This window comes from Pongo pygmaeus, chromosome 18 (genome assembly GCF_028885625.2).
Source record: "Pongo pygmaeus isolate AG05252 chromosome 18, NHGRI_mPonPyg2-v2.0_pri, whole genome shotgun sequence".
NCBI classification, from domain to species: Eukaryota; Metazoa; Chordata; class Mammalia; order Primates; family Hominidae; genus Pongo; species Pongo pygmaeus.
This window is the reverse complement of record NC_072391.2, coordinates 73621998-73641043: the sequence shown is the minus strand read 5'-3', so window position 1 is coordinate 73641043 and position 19046 is coordinate 73621998. Positions and strand designations below refer to the sequence as shown.

Below are 19046 nucleotides of genomic sequence, written 5' to 3'. Positions count from 1 at the left end.
GGAGACTTTGAAGTTTCAAATTTAATATATCAAGAAAAATTCATCAAAGCTTTTTGAGTGTTAATTTATTGTACCTGGTACTACACACATTTCCAGCGCTTAAATTTCTTGTGTAGTGTAAGATATGGTTACCATAATCTCAGTATGTATTCTGAATGATTTATTAGCCAATTAAGAATGTTAGGGTAAAAACTGAAAGGATAATAGTTCAATAATATTTTGAAGCAACTATAATATGCCAGGAATATAAATAACTCTGCTAATCTTCTTTTCTCCAGGTGGCGTTTCCTGACACATCTCAAACTAATTCAGAATAAAATAAATTGTGCAATATGCCTGTAGGGAACAAAGCTAAGCAAACCCAGAGTCACAAGGAAAGATCATGGAATTTTACAGAAAGCATACTATCCTATCATGAGGCAATTCATATTTCTAGCTACAATGTTCAATAAGCAAGAGATTCTATGAACAAAGAGGGGTTCAACCCAGGTTAGCCTCATTAGTCTATGATAAGAGGCAGCAACAAGTTAATATAATGCAATACCAAAGAGAAGTTCAGCACTGAGCCCAATTTGAGATGAAAGTCCTAAAATAGGAAGATTTCTGAAGAATACTTAACGCTGAATTAATGGATGGATCCATTACTGGAGGCAGTCAGCATGTTAAGCACCTCCGAGGATAACAGATAAATTATCGCTATATGTCACTGCAGCAGAAGTGAGATGTCAGGTTAGACTTCAGAGTGCTGTAGTCAGTTCATTGGATGGAGAATGTTTGCTTTACACAAGGGAGGGGGATGTGAGAATTTTGGACACAGTATCCCCAGATTGTGCTTCATGGTGTGTTAGGCATTGCAAAAGATTCCACAGGAGAATGTACAGAATTTAGACACTCAACCATTCTCAATCTAGAGAATCTAAATTTAAAATGTATAATTTATAAATGATAAAAGCTGAGCAGAACGTACCACCACAATGCAGTCTGACTTTGTGAAAAGCACCTGTTTGAGGGTGGAAAAAAAAGTACAGAGTAAAAAGTGATGGATGGATAATAGAAGTCAGGAGCAGCCCACTCTCCCAATATGACAGCCACTGTCAAGACTGGTAAAGAGTGGAGCTATAACCCGGGCTGTTGGAACAGCCCAGATAAAATAGCTGGAAACTTGCGGTTAAATTTAGAGAGAAGGAGAACTGATGAGACGTGTCTCACAACACGGAATAACTTTTTACTTGAACATAAACTGGCTGAAGAATTATCTAAAAAACACTTTCCACCTAGACAACACAGATCCTAGTGATAGAGAGCAGCCTCATCTACACAGAACTTTCCAGGGTGAACGACGGTCACAGTTTGCCCAGGACTGGGGGAAGGAGGTTGTTCCCAGGATGAAGGACTTTCAGCTAAAGTTGGCAAGAGTTGATCACCGCACTGCCTGTACCAGCCAGGTCCCTGTGGTAGTCTTGCATTTTAGGGACCCTACTTTAGCCCTCCTCCAGTCATGTTCTTTCCCATGGTACCAAAAGGCCTCACAGGAAAAGATGATGTGTCCACTTAGAACCCTTTCCCCTCTAGTTCACTCCCAGGATCCAGAATTTTCAGCCCAAAACCCAAGTGGGCTGGGCTTCCTGGAAGATGGATCGTCTTAATTTGGTTCTGGAAGCACAAGGCTGGGAAGTGCAGGGCAGAGTTTGGCAGCAGGTCTTCTGCTGTCATTCGGCTCCTTGCTTCCAGCCCTGGAACTGTTCGGGTGGCCTGGATTTTGCAGGGCTTGTATTTAATGACCAATAGAATTTTATGCCAAGGTCAAGCATATTCTGATGTGAAAGAACATCAATTGAAAAAATGATGGAATAAACAGAGATACCTAAGTAAACTTGAGATTCGTAATTTTTTTAAGAAAGCCCTGAAGTTGGAATTTTATTGTGGAAGTTCTTACAATATATTATTTAGAAACACCTTAATAGATGTAAAATTATAATAAACATGAAGCAAGAATAAAACCCAAATTCAGGAGAGCATTTACATGGGAGATCAAAAGATATGATACAAGGGACAGACATGCATTGATCATCTTTCTTTAGCAGAGGGACACATGGGTAGGTGTATACTTAAGAAAAATTGTTAGTTATCTTTAAAATGTATATATTATGTAAGGTGTGAACAATAGAGGAAACTGGATGTCGGGTGTGCAGGAACTCTATATTTTTGCATCTTTTCTGTAAATCTAAAACTATTCAAAAATATTTTTTAAAAAGATGATGTATATCATATGTATCATAATAAAAACAAGCAAAACTACAGAGTACATGTGTGATATATTTTACTATAAAATTACATTACAGTATGACTAAAAGCAATCACTAGAGTAAAAATTTATATCAACTAGCTAGGCATTGTTAAACCTGAACATGAAGGACATAAAATATGTGAAGAATGATGATTCTATTTTCATGATTTACAAACAATTTTGTCCAGTCTTTTATTTTGCATCATTTAACAATATGCCTATTTCTTTCCTTATCTCTTTTAGTGCTTCTAAATCTTTTCCTTTGAAGTGAAAGCTCTTGGTTAAGTTGTTCTATATATTTTACTATTTATTAAAAGAATGTATTACTATGGATTGCCATAAAATCAATCATATATTCCAAAAGGTTTTATAAGCAGCACGGTCTAAACATCTTAGTAAAGGAAACAATTACATATTTTCAGATTGTTGGCCCTAAGCAGCCTTTCACAGTAATGGATTATGTAGCAGTTTTTTTGTTTGTTTGTTCTTTTGCTTTTAGAATCCTATAAATTGATTCATGGACTGTGTGCTCACCGTCAATACTTAGAAAATAATTTGTATTTTATTAGTGAATAATAAAGACTCAGCTACCTCTATCAAATTCAAAAATGATTCCAGATACAAGCAATTATTAAAATGTAACATAACAACGACAAAACAACGCTAATATAAGCAACACCTCAACATGATTAGAAACGAGTCTTACAGCTGGCAGTTTTAAAACATTGCATTTCTAATGGAAAAGAACATTTGTTTTAATTTGCCAGTGATAAAAAATTCATTTCCATTTTTTAGGTTTTCTTTTCCAAGCTTTTAGTTCAAACAGACATCCACTGGGCAGGTGGATGCTTCATTTGCTTTTGTTCTCTAAGGGAGATGAGCTGGTGTCGAAGGCTGATGCCCTGATTTCATCAAATATATCAGTGCATTATGCTTAACAAGGAGAAGAGGTTGCTGGGGCTGATTAAGTTAAATTATCTGTCCTTTGGTATAATATTGTCCTTCTGTACTGGACAGTAGGGAAGCAATAAGGATGCTCTGAAGGAGCTAAGAGGCATAATCAAGAAAATACTGCAATTAAATCAGCCCATAAAATCAGAAGAAGACATACAAGGATCATTTAACATTAGGAAAATATAACAAGGTTTGAAGGTAAGAACTGAAGAGGACGGCCTACTTAAAATCAGTCTCATTATAGAAACTGTAAACATAAGTAAGTCCACCCTGCAGAAATGCATTTCAGGTCAGAATTTTTTGACTTGATCCACCCAAAATGGCCATGATCAAAGACAGTGGAAAATTATTCCTTAGTATTCATATTGGTTAAAACATGATGACTTCACCAAGACACGGGGGTACTAATGCAAATATGGTTCAGTTGCTCATAGAGTCTGGCACCTATTCTTACCTCCAAAATAATAGGTGCCACCTGAATAAATCTGCTCAGGCCCCAGCGGAGGAGCAGCAGAAGCCATCTGGCCGTCCACCGCCACACTCAAGTGATTCTTTTTAGCAGACAAAGAGACAGAATGCCACTGCCCATCATTTAATCCGACACCTAGGGAGATGAAATCAGTTAGAGATCTCTCTCAATAGTGAACACTATAAGGAGTTGGTTAGAAACAGCAATATACACATCACTCAATTGGCTATAGTACTTAACTCTATTAATTAAAAACAATGACATCAACAAGGAAAGAGAGACAAATTGGAAATCAGCATCCTCTATGTGGAAAATGGGGCATTCCAAATTCCCAACCCTGGACAATTCTGGATGGTTACAGTATTTCAATTATTTGTCACAGATTGATCTCAGCTTCCATCTATGTGATTTCCTTCTTAGAGAGAAAGGGTTTAGGAATTCCCAAAATTCCAAGATATACCCAATAAGATGGTTTACCTGCTACTTTGCACTTTTTTATAACCACCTTTTTATGGTAGGATAATAGAGTATTCAGCAAACTATACCATCAATCATTACAACAATATTGGAACAAACTATTAATAAATAGTGAAAGTTTACAGGCATAAAGTTAAAAATAAGGCACCGTGAAAAGCCATGTATATGCAACTGATTCTCGTAATTTGTAGATTTCATATTTGAGAATTTGCTTCCTTACTGGAACTTACTTATAACTCTCAAATCAATATTTGAAGGGGCGTTCTCAGTCATTTGAGGACATGTACAGAGCAGTAAAGACCTTGAGCGGCCCTGTCCACATTTCCTGCTGAGGGAAAATAGGGCAATGCTCTCCCTTATTGCTTTAGCTCTCATACTGTAAATAACATTTTCTTTAAATTTTTATAAGTTTGTTCGTGATTTCACTGTTTAAAGTGGCCCCCAAATATCATGCTGAACTGTTGTCTAGCATTCCTAAGAGCAAGAAGGCTGTGATGTGTCTTTTGGAGAAAATACATGTGTTAGATAAGTTTCATTCAGGCATGAGTTAGGGTGCTGTTGGCCATAAGTCCAATGTTAATGAATCAACAACATTATACTAAAGAAGACGTCCTTAAACAGAAACACACATAAAACAAGATTATGTATTGACTGGTTGAGAAAATGTTGTGACAGAGGCTCCCAGGAACCTAACTCTGTATTTCCCCCAGGAGCAAAAATTCAGTATTCCCTAATTCAGTGTTCACAGACTTTTTAGAACATAACTATAGTAAACAATGTGAATAAACTCTCTACATATTTATATACAATTCTAACTATATTCTTTTTTTTTTTTTTTTTTGAGACAGAGTCTCACTCTGTCGCCCAGGCTGGAGTGCAATGGCACGATCTCAGCTCACTGCAAGCTCCGTCTCCCGGGTTCAAGCCATTCTCCTGACTCAGCCTCCTGAGTAGCTGGGACTACAGGCGCTCGCCACCAGTCCCGGCTAATTTTTTTTGTATTTTTAGTAGAGACCGGGTTTCACCATGTTAGCCAGGATGGTCTCGATCTCCTGACCTCGTGATCCGCCCGCCTTGGCTTCCCAAAGTGCTGGGACTACAGGCGTGAGCCACCGCGCCTGGCCCTAACTATATTCTTATGTAAGTATGGGAAGGGACTGAACACAGAAATGTTCTTACATAGAAATAGTAGTTTTTGGCCAGGTGTGGTGGCTCATGCCTTTAATCCCAGCACTTTGGGAGGCTGAGGCAGGCGGATCACCTGAGGTCGGGAGTTTGAGACCAGCCTGACCAACATGGAGAAATCCTGTCTCTACCAAAAATAGAAAAAATTAGCTGGGCGTGATGGCACATGCCTGTGATCCCAGCTACTGGGGAGGCTGAGGCAGGAGAATTGCTTGAACTTGGGAGGCAAAGGTTGTGGTGAGCCGAGATTGCACCATTGCACTCCAGCCTGGGCAACAAGAGTGAAACTCCATCTCAAAACAAAAATAAAAAATAAAAAAATAAAAAGAATCAAATAAAAAGTTTTTTATAAAGGAAAAATGTGATTGTTTCTATTTACTTACATATTTCCCTGTATTTTCCAAGTTTATATATATGTATATATGTATAAAGTCAAAAGTTGCTAAAATCAAAAATCGAGGTATTCTTATCACCTCTAAAAAGCAATCTCTAGTCCCTCCTAAGGAAGCCCCAGTGTCGTGAATCCACCAGAATGCATAGACTTTTCCTCTTACAGGCAATCGATTCTACAAGGAGCTATGTAGTTAAATGTTGAGCAGAGATGTGAAATCTAAGCGTCTTTGTCGTGAATTTACCAGTCAGGTTTACATCCATTTGAATAGTCAACTCTGTATGATTCTGTAGATCAAATTAATAAACAAAAAATATAAGCAATCTATCAAAACCAAACAGCCTCTTTTCTGATATTGCATGTGATTTCTTTACTGATTTTATGTAAACTTCTTTTCTGATATATGTGATTTCTTTTATTTCCCCGAGCAATTTCTACCACATACATTTGGATCAAAAATGCATCAAAACTCCCTTAGGTGATTACATGTCTTTGCCCTGGACATATTTAGTCTAACACAAATTTTAGCCAGGGCACAGAAGCTCACTTTTACATCATATCCATGAAGCAAAAAAAGATTATTGAAGACCCAACTCTGGTTTGGTTTGTGCAAGATAATAGGAAAGGCCTGAAAACTGGAATGGGAAGAATGTAGGTTAGATACATTTAGACACGTTTTCTAAGAGTGGACTCTGAAATAGACAGCTGAATAGAGTTATGTAATCCTTGATGGTACAGGACTGGATTAAAATAAATCAGATGTCCTAGATTTGTCATCCAGTGCTTCCTTTAAGATACATTTCACTCATTTAGAGAGAAATTTCTTATACACTCTCTGTGTCACATGTACAGTCTACCCACCTGCCCCGGCATTTCTCCTACATCTCAAAGCCCTGTGTGCAAGACGCTACTTCTCTTATTTCATTTTAGACTTTCCACTGGTGTCCAACAGTTCTTCTCAAACTATCTGTGGGGATGAACATTTTATTATCTGATCTATTGCAAATTGATACTTTTATAAAATATGAGGAAAATAAATTACTAAAAAAATAGATTTTGGCAAGGCTGCAGAAAAAAAAGGGAGGGGGGAATGCTTGTACATTGTTGGTGGAACTGTAAATTAGTTCAGCTTCCGTGGAAAGTAGTTTGGAGATTTCTCAAAGAACTAAAAATAGAATTACTATTCGATGCAGCAATCCCATTACTGGGTCTATACCCAAAGGAAAATAAATCATTCTACCAAAAATAGGCGTCCCCAATCCCCAGGGCCATGGACCGATACCAGGTCTGTGGCCTGTTAGGAACTGGATCACACAGCAGAAGGTGAGTGGCTGGCAGGCAAGTGAAGCTTCATCTGTATTTACAGCTGCTCCTATCACTTGCATTACCACCTGAGCTCTGCCTCCTATCAGATCAGTGGCAGCATTAGATTCTCCTAGGAGTTCGAACCCTATTGTGAACTGCACATGTGAGGGATCTAGGTTGCACACTCCTAATGAGAATCTAATGCTTGATGGTCACTGTCTCAAATCACCCCCAGATGGGTCAATCTAGTTGCAGGAAAACAAGCTCAGGGCTCCCACTGATTCCACACTATTATGAGTTGTATAATTATTTCACTATATATTACAATAATAATAGAAACAAAGTACATAATAAATTTAATTTGCTCAAATCATCCTGAAACCAACCCCCAACATTACAGTCCATAGAAAAATTGTCTTTCATGAAAACAGCCCCTGGTGCCAAAAGGGTTGAGGACCACTGACCAAAAAAGATGCCTGCACTCACATATTTATTGTAGTATTATTTACAACAGCAAAGACATGGAATCAACCTAGGTGCCCATCAATGATGGGTTGGATAAAGAAATCGTGGCACATATACATCACAGAATATTATGTAGCGATAAAAAAGAATGAAATAACATTGTTTGCAGCAACACAGATGCAGCTGGAGACTATTATCCTAAGCGAATTCACAGAAAAACAGAAAACCAAATACAGCATGTTCTCACTTGTAAGTGGGAGCTAATCACTGGGTACACATGGTCATACAGATGGGAACAACACGCACTGGGAACTTCAAAAGGGGAGAGGGCATGGGGCAAGAATTTAAAAACTACCTATCAGGTATCATGTTCACTATTTGGATAATGGGTTCAGTTGAAGCCCAAATCTCAGCACCATGCAATATACGCATGTAACAACCTGCACTTGTACCCCCAAATCTAAAATTTAAAAAAATAAAATAAAATAACAAATAAATAAGACATAAAATACAAGCCCACTAACCAGGAGATTAGATGTTGCAGTGATCTCTTTTTACCAGTTTCTAGGAGTTTAATCTCAATTTTAACATTCATCTCATCATAGATCAGTTGAAAGTATTTCACTGAGCCAGTGCTGGTCCAGGGACCATACTTTGAGCAGCAGGGCTCTGGGCAGTCATTGGTTAGGCATGCAACAGGATTAACTAAAAGGCTTGGAGAGGCCTATTGTCCATATAGAAGCAAAAAATAGATTAAGAACAAAAGACCGCCAGAGCAACCCACTCTGTAATTTGGCACACATTTAAACACATTCATCTAACAAGCTAGCAGGTTACAGGTTGTGAATAGAAGGAAGTTTTGCCGTGTTTGTGGGGGAACCTTTAGAAAGCTTTTCCCAAGCCTCCTTTGTAACAAACATTATTTGCCTATGATAAGGAGACTTAATACCTGTCAACTGGAATTTATTACTCAAATCACAAAATGTCCCTTGAACTCATTTCAACTAACTCTACCTAATTTTAAATTAGATTCTAATTGTTTTGTAAGTATACAAAGGGTCTAGGTCTGATTATAGGTCTAGTTATACTATTATCATATTATTATACCTATTACTAGGGCTGATAATAAGTTGGCCCCTTTCAAGGGCCACACCACTGTGAAACAGGAAAGAGAAGGAGAAATCATAGAATTTGAATTTGTTTTCTTGTTTCTGATATTGTGTAAGTAAATGAAAATTCTGTGCACCCACTCCTACTACTCATAACTTTTAAGTCTGGGGAGGAACATGTTGTCATAATAATAAAATAATAATTTTATTGAGGTGTTACTTATAACAAATACTGGGAGTTTTCTATGCATAGTATCATTTAATCTTCACTATAACTTATTATTCTCACCTTAAATAAGGAGAAAATGAGGCTCAGAGAGGAAAAGAAACTACCGAGGTCATATCCAGCTGCTGGATAGCTGAAGGAAAACAGAAAACCAAGACTGACTCCAAAACCTACACTCTTCCCTGTCTGCAAGACAGGTGTGTCCCCTACTTTATTTTATTTTATTTATTTATTGCTCACGTTAAACAATTAACTCTAAGAAAAACAGGCCCCAACAGCTAGAACATGGCCTGGTACCATCAGTGAGACCTTGGTGTTGTAAGAATCTGGCTGGCACTGAGGGCTGGGCTTTGGTGTTCTTCTGTTGAACATCAACAATAACACACAACACCAACATCAGACAAGGCCATTCTATGACTATAATGAAATGAAGGTGGGGAAAAATCATGACTACTTTATAATCTTGTCTAAACACAGACAGAAGCAAGGCTACTGTACAAACCACAAAAACACGAACTTCTTTCTCTCCTAATACTTATGAATGACCAATTGTTTTGTTCTGTACTTACCAATTACAACTTTAGCCTTACTTCATTCTTTCATCCTTCTAGATAAGGTTTACAAAGATATTTAATCATAGAATTACCCTCACTTCCTGACAGCATTTAGTCTACAGCAATTTTTCACTTTCTTGAAACCTCCCACAAATCAGCTAACACAACCCCAAATCCTAGGCCATTCTAACAACTTTGTCTTCAGACAACCGTTGGTTGCCAGGATGTGTTCTCTCTGTTGCAATAAGCAATAAATTCAACTTGTTTAACTCCAGATATGTTAATTGCAGTCTTTGGATGGAAAACATTGACAATGCCAATTGGAATAATGGAAGGATGGAATAGTAAATGGAAGTGTTTGCAATTACACATTGGAGACCATGAGATTATGGCCTAGAACGTTCTCTGTCTCTTTCTCTTTCTGTTGCTCTCTTTGTTCTGTCTTCCAGCCTAAACCACATAAATATACAAAACACAGCAGGAGAAAAAAGATTTACATCTACTCCCTCTCTATAGATCGTCTTCTAGTTCCAGTCCTAAATTGCATCAGAAACATGAAAGCTTAGTTGTCATCACCCTCTCATAAGACTACAACACATACCTGTAGTACATGATGTATAAGAAAAAAATCAGCCTGCCATATAGGGTAGGAGTTCAGCAAAGGTACAAAAGGCAATTATACCTAGGCCATTCCTCAGGGAAAAACCAAAGGGTGTTGCCTCTTTCCAACGCTCTAAAGTGCCAGACATTCTTATATCCACTAACTGTAGTCACTAACCAGAATTAAGGATCCAGATTACTAGATAGCTATTGCCAAAATGAAAATATGGAGGTGGTTGGTACCCATCACTTTGGTGGAGAGCAGGAGTTTAAAGGGTGACAGGTTTACAGCCCGAAAGTTAGCAATATTTCAAGAGCGAAAGAGAGCAAGGGGGATTGACAAAAATGGCTCTCCTGAGTGCAGCAAATCAAGGGGGCTGCTCCATTGTCAGAGGCACAAGAACTGAGAATGCTTAGTAATAGAAAAATTTAGAAACATCTCAAATACTGCAAGCCTGCCTCTGCCAGGCCCTGCCCATGGGGACAAGAGGCATGGTTATAAGCCTGATTTTCACTGTTAGGCAAAAACAGCAGCAGAAATGCTAAAATCATAGCAGAAATCTCATATTTGATACTAAAAACTTTGTTTTAAATGGGAACATAAAACTGTACTGCTCATTGATTTTTGCTTTGACATTTATAAAGGTGGCAACGACTAAAAATATTTTGTGTCATAAGGGATTTTATAGTGCTGCTAATATGTTTCATGATTTATACTAATATAATGTGTTAAATATTTCAAAAATGATTTAAGCTGACATAATATTTTTGAATAATTCCAAATGACGATTTGCAAAACTGTACATCATATTAAAATTTAGTCTGATAATTCAAGCATTTGCACAATTCAGTTCTTTCTCAATACAATTTAATCTTAATTTCATTATAAAATATATTAAAATGTTGAGTTTTTCAAACATATAAGATTTGTAAAATATATCTCCAGTAGCTAAGAAAAATTAATCCGTCCTTATATAATGAAAAGATTTAGTACAATGTGATAGCAATCCATCAATAAAGACACGGTTCTCTTGAAAGTCATTATAATATACCCTGACAACTGGTTTAATTATCAAGTGTTGCATACGTAAAACATAAATGGAAAGTCTTCCCCTTGGGAGAACAAACTGACCTCCCACCCAACTACCATTTAAATAGTCTATTTTCAAATGCAAAATGTACTTGCTTCACGGGAACTAGCAAAAAATAATACTGTGAAAGAAACTGAAAAAAAAGAGTAGAGAGAGTTTTTAAGTAAAATCCTGCTTGTGTTATCTTCAGGGTACTGACATTCATATTTAGTCTAGTATCCTTATGGTTAGTATGAAAATAATCCAAGTCAGATGATACCAAGTCAGATGATGTCATAACAGATTGTATTATATATGAATTTAAACATTCATCTAGAAATTTTTAAATCCCTCAGGGTATTCTATGAGACTTATACCTAGTAATATATTAACTATACATGCTTGTAAAGTGGTTAGAAATGGACTGGCCTCAGCCTGATCAACATGGAGAAACCCCGTCTCTACTAAAAAATATCAGATTAGCTGGGTGTGGTGACACATGCCTGTAATCCCAGTTACTTGAGAGGCTGAGGCAGGAGAATCACTTGAACCCGGGAGGCGGAGGTTGCGGTGAGATGAGATTGCACCATAACACTCCAGCCTGGGCAACAAGAGCGAAACTCCATCTCAGAAAAAAAAAAAGAAATAGGCTGACTTCATGGAGCTCCCCAAAGTAACATTGCACTGAAGCGGTTTCTTCAAGATGCTGAAAATTAGGGTGTGAATATAATCACTTCAGAAGATGTCAGATACATCACAATAAATGACACATTAATGGCAAGCTTACATTTTTAGACCTTCATTTTCAGGGCCTATTAATTATTAATATAAGACTGATTAATTTATTTCTTTTTGTCTAGCCTGCAAATCTACCACATCTTGAACACTAAATAAAAAGTCACAGCATAGTATCTCTTTAAAAATTATAACTAATATTGAATTCTCAGTTCCATATTTAAACTACAATAGTAGTACAGCAACAAAAAGACATACAAATAATAGGCATTTGTATATCCATTTGTATACTTGTTTTCTCGTATTTAATTTTCAACTGTATTTTAACTTTTCATTTTTTTCTCCTCTCCAAGTTACATTCCACTATTTTTTGGTCTTAGTTAATATTGAGGAGTAGTACAATGGAATCTTTAAGTTGTTTTTAAAGATCATTTATTAAATTAATGTAGTAATTTACCCCAAGGCAACCTCTAGTTGCTTGGCTTAGATGCTATTGTACATATGTAGAAATGTGATGTAGAACTTTTGTCAAGAACTACGTAATTTTAATGAAAAGACAAAAACACCCCTCACTCAAAGCACTGGCGTAAATTAGACATTGATTTTCCAGACACTCATATAGTCACCTTAAGTATATTACTTCTAATCATTAAAATGATACCGTATTGCCTAGAAGTAGAGAGAACTTCATTTGGTGCCAAAATGAGGAATCTTGCATGAATCTTTGCATCCCCCCAAAATGTATTCAACTCTTTACATAAGACATCAGCAAATAAAGTTACCGTTCACACTGTACACTCATACAGAGATATAGATATAGATCCCAGAAAGACCTCTCCCTTTTTCTCACAGACCAGATAAGACTAATAGGTGTGTTAGGAAGAGTCTAGTTTTCCATTGAAGGACACTTAGTTAACTTGTTGGCCTATTTCAAGGTCTTCACGTTTTCCCCAAAACACATCACCTTAGGATATGTTCTTTGTCTAGAGTGGGAGGGTCATGAAAGGAAACTTCAGTTCCCCAAAACTATCATTTTGGTTAATAAGAACTGCTAGTGTTGGAACCATATTTAAAAGAAAATTGGAATCGAGTTCCTCTAAGGAAGAGTACTTATAATCTTATTAACCTGAGTATTCATTTCTGAAGCAAATATTACATTTTTGTTTATGCATAAAATTTGGCCACAGAGAGAATGAAATCTTTCAAATCCATATGCTTTGCCCCAGGGAATGCATTTATTACCTGCTGTGATGTCACTGGGTAATTTTCCTGGCTGGTAGAGATTCGACTTAAGTTTTCCATCACTCAGAAAGAGGAGGATACCCCCTGAAATCAGCTGAAGTTCACTGAACAGCAGAAGCCCTGCCTTATTCCAAGTTCGAAATTGAAAAGTGGCAGAAACCTCCTCCTCTCCAGAGAAGTCTGGCAGTGCTAAATAACTCCTGGAGCTCAGAAAAGTCACGGGCATAGATTGTGGTTGTGAACAAGAAAATGACACATTTCCCTGAAAATAAAGTAAAAGAAAAAGCTTTCAGAATGTTATTCACATCACATTAGTAACAGAATTTGAAGGCTGCTTTTCAATCTCACATTATCCGCGATTTAAAATAACCGCCTGCTATCAACATGACAATCCAAATCACTGCCATATTTCTTGAAAGTTCTTCAACCCTTTGCTCTGCTCTTCTCTCCATTTCTCAACTTTAATATAAATTTAAAAGTCAATGAAGTCAAGCTTATTTGGAAGAATACACATTGGAATAAAACATTTGGTCTTGGTCAAATGAAAACATTTGACTCTATTATGAATCTGTGAAAAGTGAATTCACTTTTATTATAAGCAAATACGTTGTTCCAATGAATGAAATAACAAAAGCTGAACAGCAAACTACACTAACCCATATATGTAAAGGCAATTTTAAGACTATCAAACCTAGGGAAAAAAAAAAAGAAACATTTTTACCAGCTGCAGCTTGGTCTTTTTTCTTAGTGATACATAATAGTTGTATATATTGATGAGGCACATGTGGTATTTTGATACACATATATAATGTGTAATGAGCAAATCAGGATAATTGGGATGTCCATAATTTCAAACATTTATCTTTTCTTTGTGTTGAGAACATTACAAAACTTATCTTGTAGCTATTTTGAAATATACTATAAATCCTTAACTATAGTTGCCTTACTGTGCTATTGAAAACTAGAATTTATTGCCCCTCTTCTTTCTAATCATATTTTTGTACCTATTAACCTGCAGCTTGATCTTACTCATCATTTGGATAGCTGCCTGATAGCTTACCAGCAGCAAATCCTCTTGCCAATGAAGAGTGAATGGTCCTTGCAGTTTCTAGAAACTCATTTTATGAACAAAATACACACACACACACACACACACACACACATCTATCTAAAATATTTTTATTTTTATTTTAAATAATTTCGCTTTCATTAAAAAAACTTTTAAAATCTTGCTGGCTGTTATGGTCATATAAATACCACCAATTCACATAATTAGAAATAAAATGCTGTTTAAACAATAAATACACTTGTGATGTGCTCTGGGATTTGCTGACACGTGAGCTTAAATTTACACACTTTGGATTTTAAGCAATGAAAGAAATTCATTCAAATCACTATGTGCCTGCATTTTATTATCAAACTGGTAAAGCTAGAAACCATGTTTCCCAGAATCCCCTTACTTGTCTACTTCTGAGTAAAAGCCAAAAAAGAGAGCTTGGGTGATACTTGACAGTTAGAATTAAAACACCAACAACACATTTTGCCCCTAAGGTTTTTTTTGTAATCATGTGCAATGAGGGGTGGTCACACAGCAGCTGGTTTGTTCCAGTCTGTCCTTGCTCTCCTGCACTACGGCCCATCTCTTCTTCCTGACAGCTGGCCTGACCGACCAACAGCAAGCCCAGGCCCATCCCTGGATGCATGGCTGGGGACACACAGGGGTGGTGGCTATCCACAGGCAACAACTGCCAAAGATTTCTTCAACCCTCCTAGGCTGAAAATGTCTGTTAAGTTCCAACATGCCTCCACACACCATTGCTTTGGGCAGAATTAATGACTTCTCTGATCCCCACACTTCCCCTGCCAGGCCATTCACTTTTTAGCTCCTCCGAAAATTGTTAAGGTCCAAGTCCTAATATAGATCCACTGTTCACAATACTTAACATTGGTGCTGCTTCCCTAACTGAAACCTAACCAAGACAGCTATATTTAAATTCTCCCCATTTCCATAGAATTAGAATGTAATGCAGTCTGACCAACATTGCCATTTGGACAGATTGGCCGATGCAATACTGTAACACATCCTATATTTGCTTGTGGTAGTAAGATCTCTTGGTGCAGATTTCCTACATGTGATGTTTCTTACATGCTGTTGTCTATTCGTCTCTTTTATTTATCATGAATGACTATGGCAAAACACAAGTTTTTCAAATGTCTCCCTAATATACACGGTTGTCATCTGATTCCAGAAACTCCATATGCTCATCTGGTAAGTTTGTCAGGGAATATCTTATTTAAAAAATCACAGAGCAGGCTGGGCATAGTGGCTCATGCCTGTAATACCAGCACTTTGGGAGGCTGAGGCAGGCGGATCACCCGAGGTCAGGAGTTCAAGATCAGCCTGGCTAACACGGCAAAACCTTGTCTCTACAAAATATACAAAAAATTAGCCAGGTGTGTTGGCAGGCGCCTGTAGTCCCAGCTACTCAGGAGGCTGAGGTAGGAGAATCACTTGAACCTGGGAGGCGGAGGTTGCAGTGAGCCGAGATTGTGCCACTGCACCCCAGCCTGGGTGACAGAGTGAGACTTCATCTCAAAAAAGAAAAAAAAAATACAGATCAAAAGAAATTAGGCTTCTGTGAGTAATGACATTCACAATAAAATTAAAATATCACCCATGAAAACACTGCTTTACTTCATATAAAAATAATTATGCCCTCAAAATTATAATTCCTTCAGATAGAACCAATCTTTTATATGCATATTGCCAACCAAAGAAAAATATTTAAATAAGAGTAACCTCTAAAACATCATGTCAAATGGGAACCTAAAATGGAGAAATTTTACTGTGTGGAAAAAAGAAATAGAGTTTTACTGATATCTTCGTGTAGAGACTCTTACCATAGCAATGATCTGTGGTTTTTGCTGCTTGGCCAAATCAATGATATCCACTCCATTATAATAGAGATTTTCTAAACATCCATGAAAATTTCTATGTGGGAATGGCACTGATTTTCCAGGTGCTGGAATCCCTCCAAAGCTGATCTTAGAAAGAAAAATGGCATCAATAATATTGTTTAGTGATTTTCTAAAAATCTGCTTAATTATGATTAGCAAGTATAGCTACAATCATCACACACAGATCGATTTTTGATAACCCTACACACACACAAATTAAGATATAGATTTAAAACAAATTTATGCATTTAGCTTTTATTTACACTAGAACTTTATTTTTACAAATTGCTGATCACATCTGGCTTTGATATTCATTGGTTGATGAAAAATACATCTTTATAACATGGGAAAACTTGATCTGTTTAACACTATAACCAATTATAATATTTTATTCTAGATACGCTTCTGGCACATATTGATATTTGAGCATTTGAATCCATTGCTAATGAATTAATTAATCAGTTTGTTGCTACGTTCTCCTTATAAATCTATACTGCTCACAAATACCCTAGAACACAAAGAAGTCATAGCAAACATCCTATATTTGCTCGTGGTAATAAGATTTTTTGGTGCAGAAGATTTCCTACATATGATGTTCTGTGACTACATATTTTAGGTAAAAAGATCATCTCCCTCTATAACAATAAATTTACATACTGTGAGAAAGATGAAGGTACAAGTACTATACGCCGAAAGCTGCTACTGTGAGTTAGACTGCTTGGGAAATGCTTCACCTGTTCTATGATTTACTGAAAACGGGAGTTCTTTATAAGGTATTTTCCTTTGGGAGATTAAACCACATATACATAATAAACTCAGCATTAATTGAAACATAACCATCACACCTCATAATCAAGATTCACGAGACTGAATTCTCCCTGTGCGTGGAAATGATGCCTGTGTTCGTCCACTGTAAAGTTGACTTGTTTGCCCAAACGCTGGATGAGCACTGAATGCCAATGCTGATCATCTAGCAGGCTGCCCAGGGTGAGATTGACCAGGTTGGAAGTGGAAGGCAGTTTAGCTTCACCTTAGAAGAGGAGAAAAATAACAGCACCATTATTGCCAGTTTAAAGAAAAAAAAAAGTTTCCCTTCTGTGGACCACCATCTTTCATAATAATTGCAATCTCCTTCTATGCATTCCATTTCAAACACTAGGATGGATTTCCCTGAAGTTTGAATATAATAATCTCTCAACCTTGTTGTAATTTCCTCCGCTGTTAATTCTTTTTGTCATTATTACTGATTGCATGCTCATTTTCTATGTAAATTTTATCTTTGCTACAACCTCATTATTTTTACTACCTCAACATTTTTCAATGACCCATCCCTTCCTTCACGATGTTAGAAAATAGCTATACGGTTCTATCAGCACTATGTAAAAAAACACTGAATGAAGATTTTGTGCAATTTGTAAAATATGAAACATTTTTACATGAAAGAACAATATTGACACATGTACAAGCCCTTGAATCTGAAAATAAGGCACTCTGACTGCTAAAAGATAAGCTATAAAAGCATAAGTTACTTAGGTGATATCTAAATGATCAGATTTTTGAGCACTTCACCAAATAGTTTTACCTGAATTAATAAGTAAAAAGAGTCTTCCTCTTCTTAATTGCAGTGTGATGTGATTTCCATTTGGCCCTTCCCTGTGGAGTAGAATCCCATCACTCTGCACGGTTTTGAATTTCAAAGAAATAATATCTTTTATTGGGCTCAGGGATTTTTGATCAAATCTGTAGAGAAGGAAACTTTTTCCGTCAAGATCAACCACTTCTGATCCTAGAAACAAAGATATTAGAAGGCATTCTAAGGCTATCTTTTCCCATTAAAGCATTTTAAATGAATTATATATTGAGAAAAGGCAGTATATGTACTCATACACATGCATATACAGATGCTCCTCAACTAATGATGGAGTTATATCCTGATAAACCCATCTTAAGTTAAAAATATTGTTAGTTGAAAATGCATCTAATACACGTAACCCACCAAATCTCACAGTTTAGCCTAGCCTACCTTAAACATGCTCAGAACACTTACATTAGCCTATTGTTGAACAAAATCATCTAACACAAAAACCATTTTATAATAAAGTGTTGAATATCTCGTGTAATTTATTGAATACTGCACTGAAAGTGAAAGACTGTATGGCTGGATAGGTACTTGAGGCATGGTTTCTACCGAACGCATATTGTCTCTGCACCATTGTAAAGTCAAAAAACCGTAAGTTGAATCTCTGTAAGTCAGGGACTGTGTAGTTCAGCTTCTGACCAGCCAATAGTAAGGGAAAATACGACCACCAAACATCTAATTCCCTGTTGACACATGGGGTTGATTTCATTTTAGTCTTTACTAACCTGTTTACAAAATTCATGATCTAGAAATACATTTTTAAATGTATTCCTAAATTTCTCATATATATATAACTTTATATATATATAATTTCATGTATGTATATAATTTCATATATATAATTTTTGAGGAAGGGTCTTGTCACCCAGGCTGGAGTGCAGTGGTACTGGCACTATCTCAGCTCACTGCAGCCTTGACCTCTGAGGCTCAAGCGACACTCCCACCTCAACCTCCTGAGTAGGTGGAACCACAAGTGTGCACTACCATGCTCGGGTAATTTTGTTTATTTTTTATGGAGATGAAGTCCTCATTATGTTGCCCAGGCTGGTCTCGAACTCCTGGGTTTAGGCCATCTGCCTACCTCAGCCACCCAAAGTGCTGCAATTAAAGGCATGAGCCACTGTGCCTGGCCTTTTTCTCATATTATTAAAGGCTATTTCTTCTTATTCCATTAAACAAACTTATAATTAATATACATTAAATCACTTTGCATATTTCACAAGCAATGCTTTTTAATGGAGTTCTTGGAATTCTAAAGTTAAACGTTTTTTTGGCTCCAGAAAAAGTGGTTTTGATATCTCAAAATTCTTTCATCCATACAGTATGTTAACGAGGTCTATACACAAATGTACACACATAGCATAGACTCATCAAATGCCG

General features: G+C 36.8%; 1 protein-coding gene across 3 annotated transcripts in view; it reads right to left on the bottom strand.

The window, feature by feature from the left end:
• The window catches only part of CNTNAP4 (contactin associated protein family member 4), a 292651-nt gene that overhangs the window by 94238 nt on the left and 179367 nt on the right, over nucleotides 1–19046 (bottom strand). The window contains exons 5-9 of one of the 3 annotated variants that reach the window (XM_054454620.2): nucleotides 17610–17813; nucleotides 16873–17057; nucleotides 15971–16114; nucleotides 13070–13331; nucleotides 3696–3845 (exon numbers count right to left, since the gene is read on the bottom strand). In XM_054454620.2, the coding sequence (XP_054310595.1) occupies nucleotides 3696–3845; nucleotides 13070–13331; nucleotides 15971–16114; nucleotides 16873–17057; nucleotides 17610–17813 (945 nt within the window). The remainder of the gene's footprint in view (nucleotides 1–3695; nucleotides 3846–13069; nucleotides 13332–15970; nucleotides 16115–16872; nucleotides 17058–17609; nucleotides 17814–19046) is intronic. The other 2 variants (XM_054454621.2, XM_063654023.1) reach the window with 2 other exon arrangements.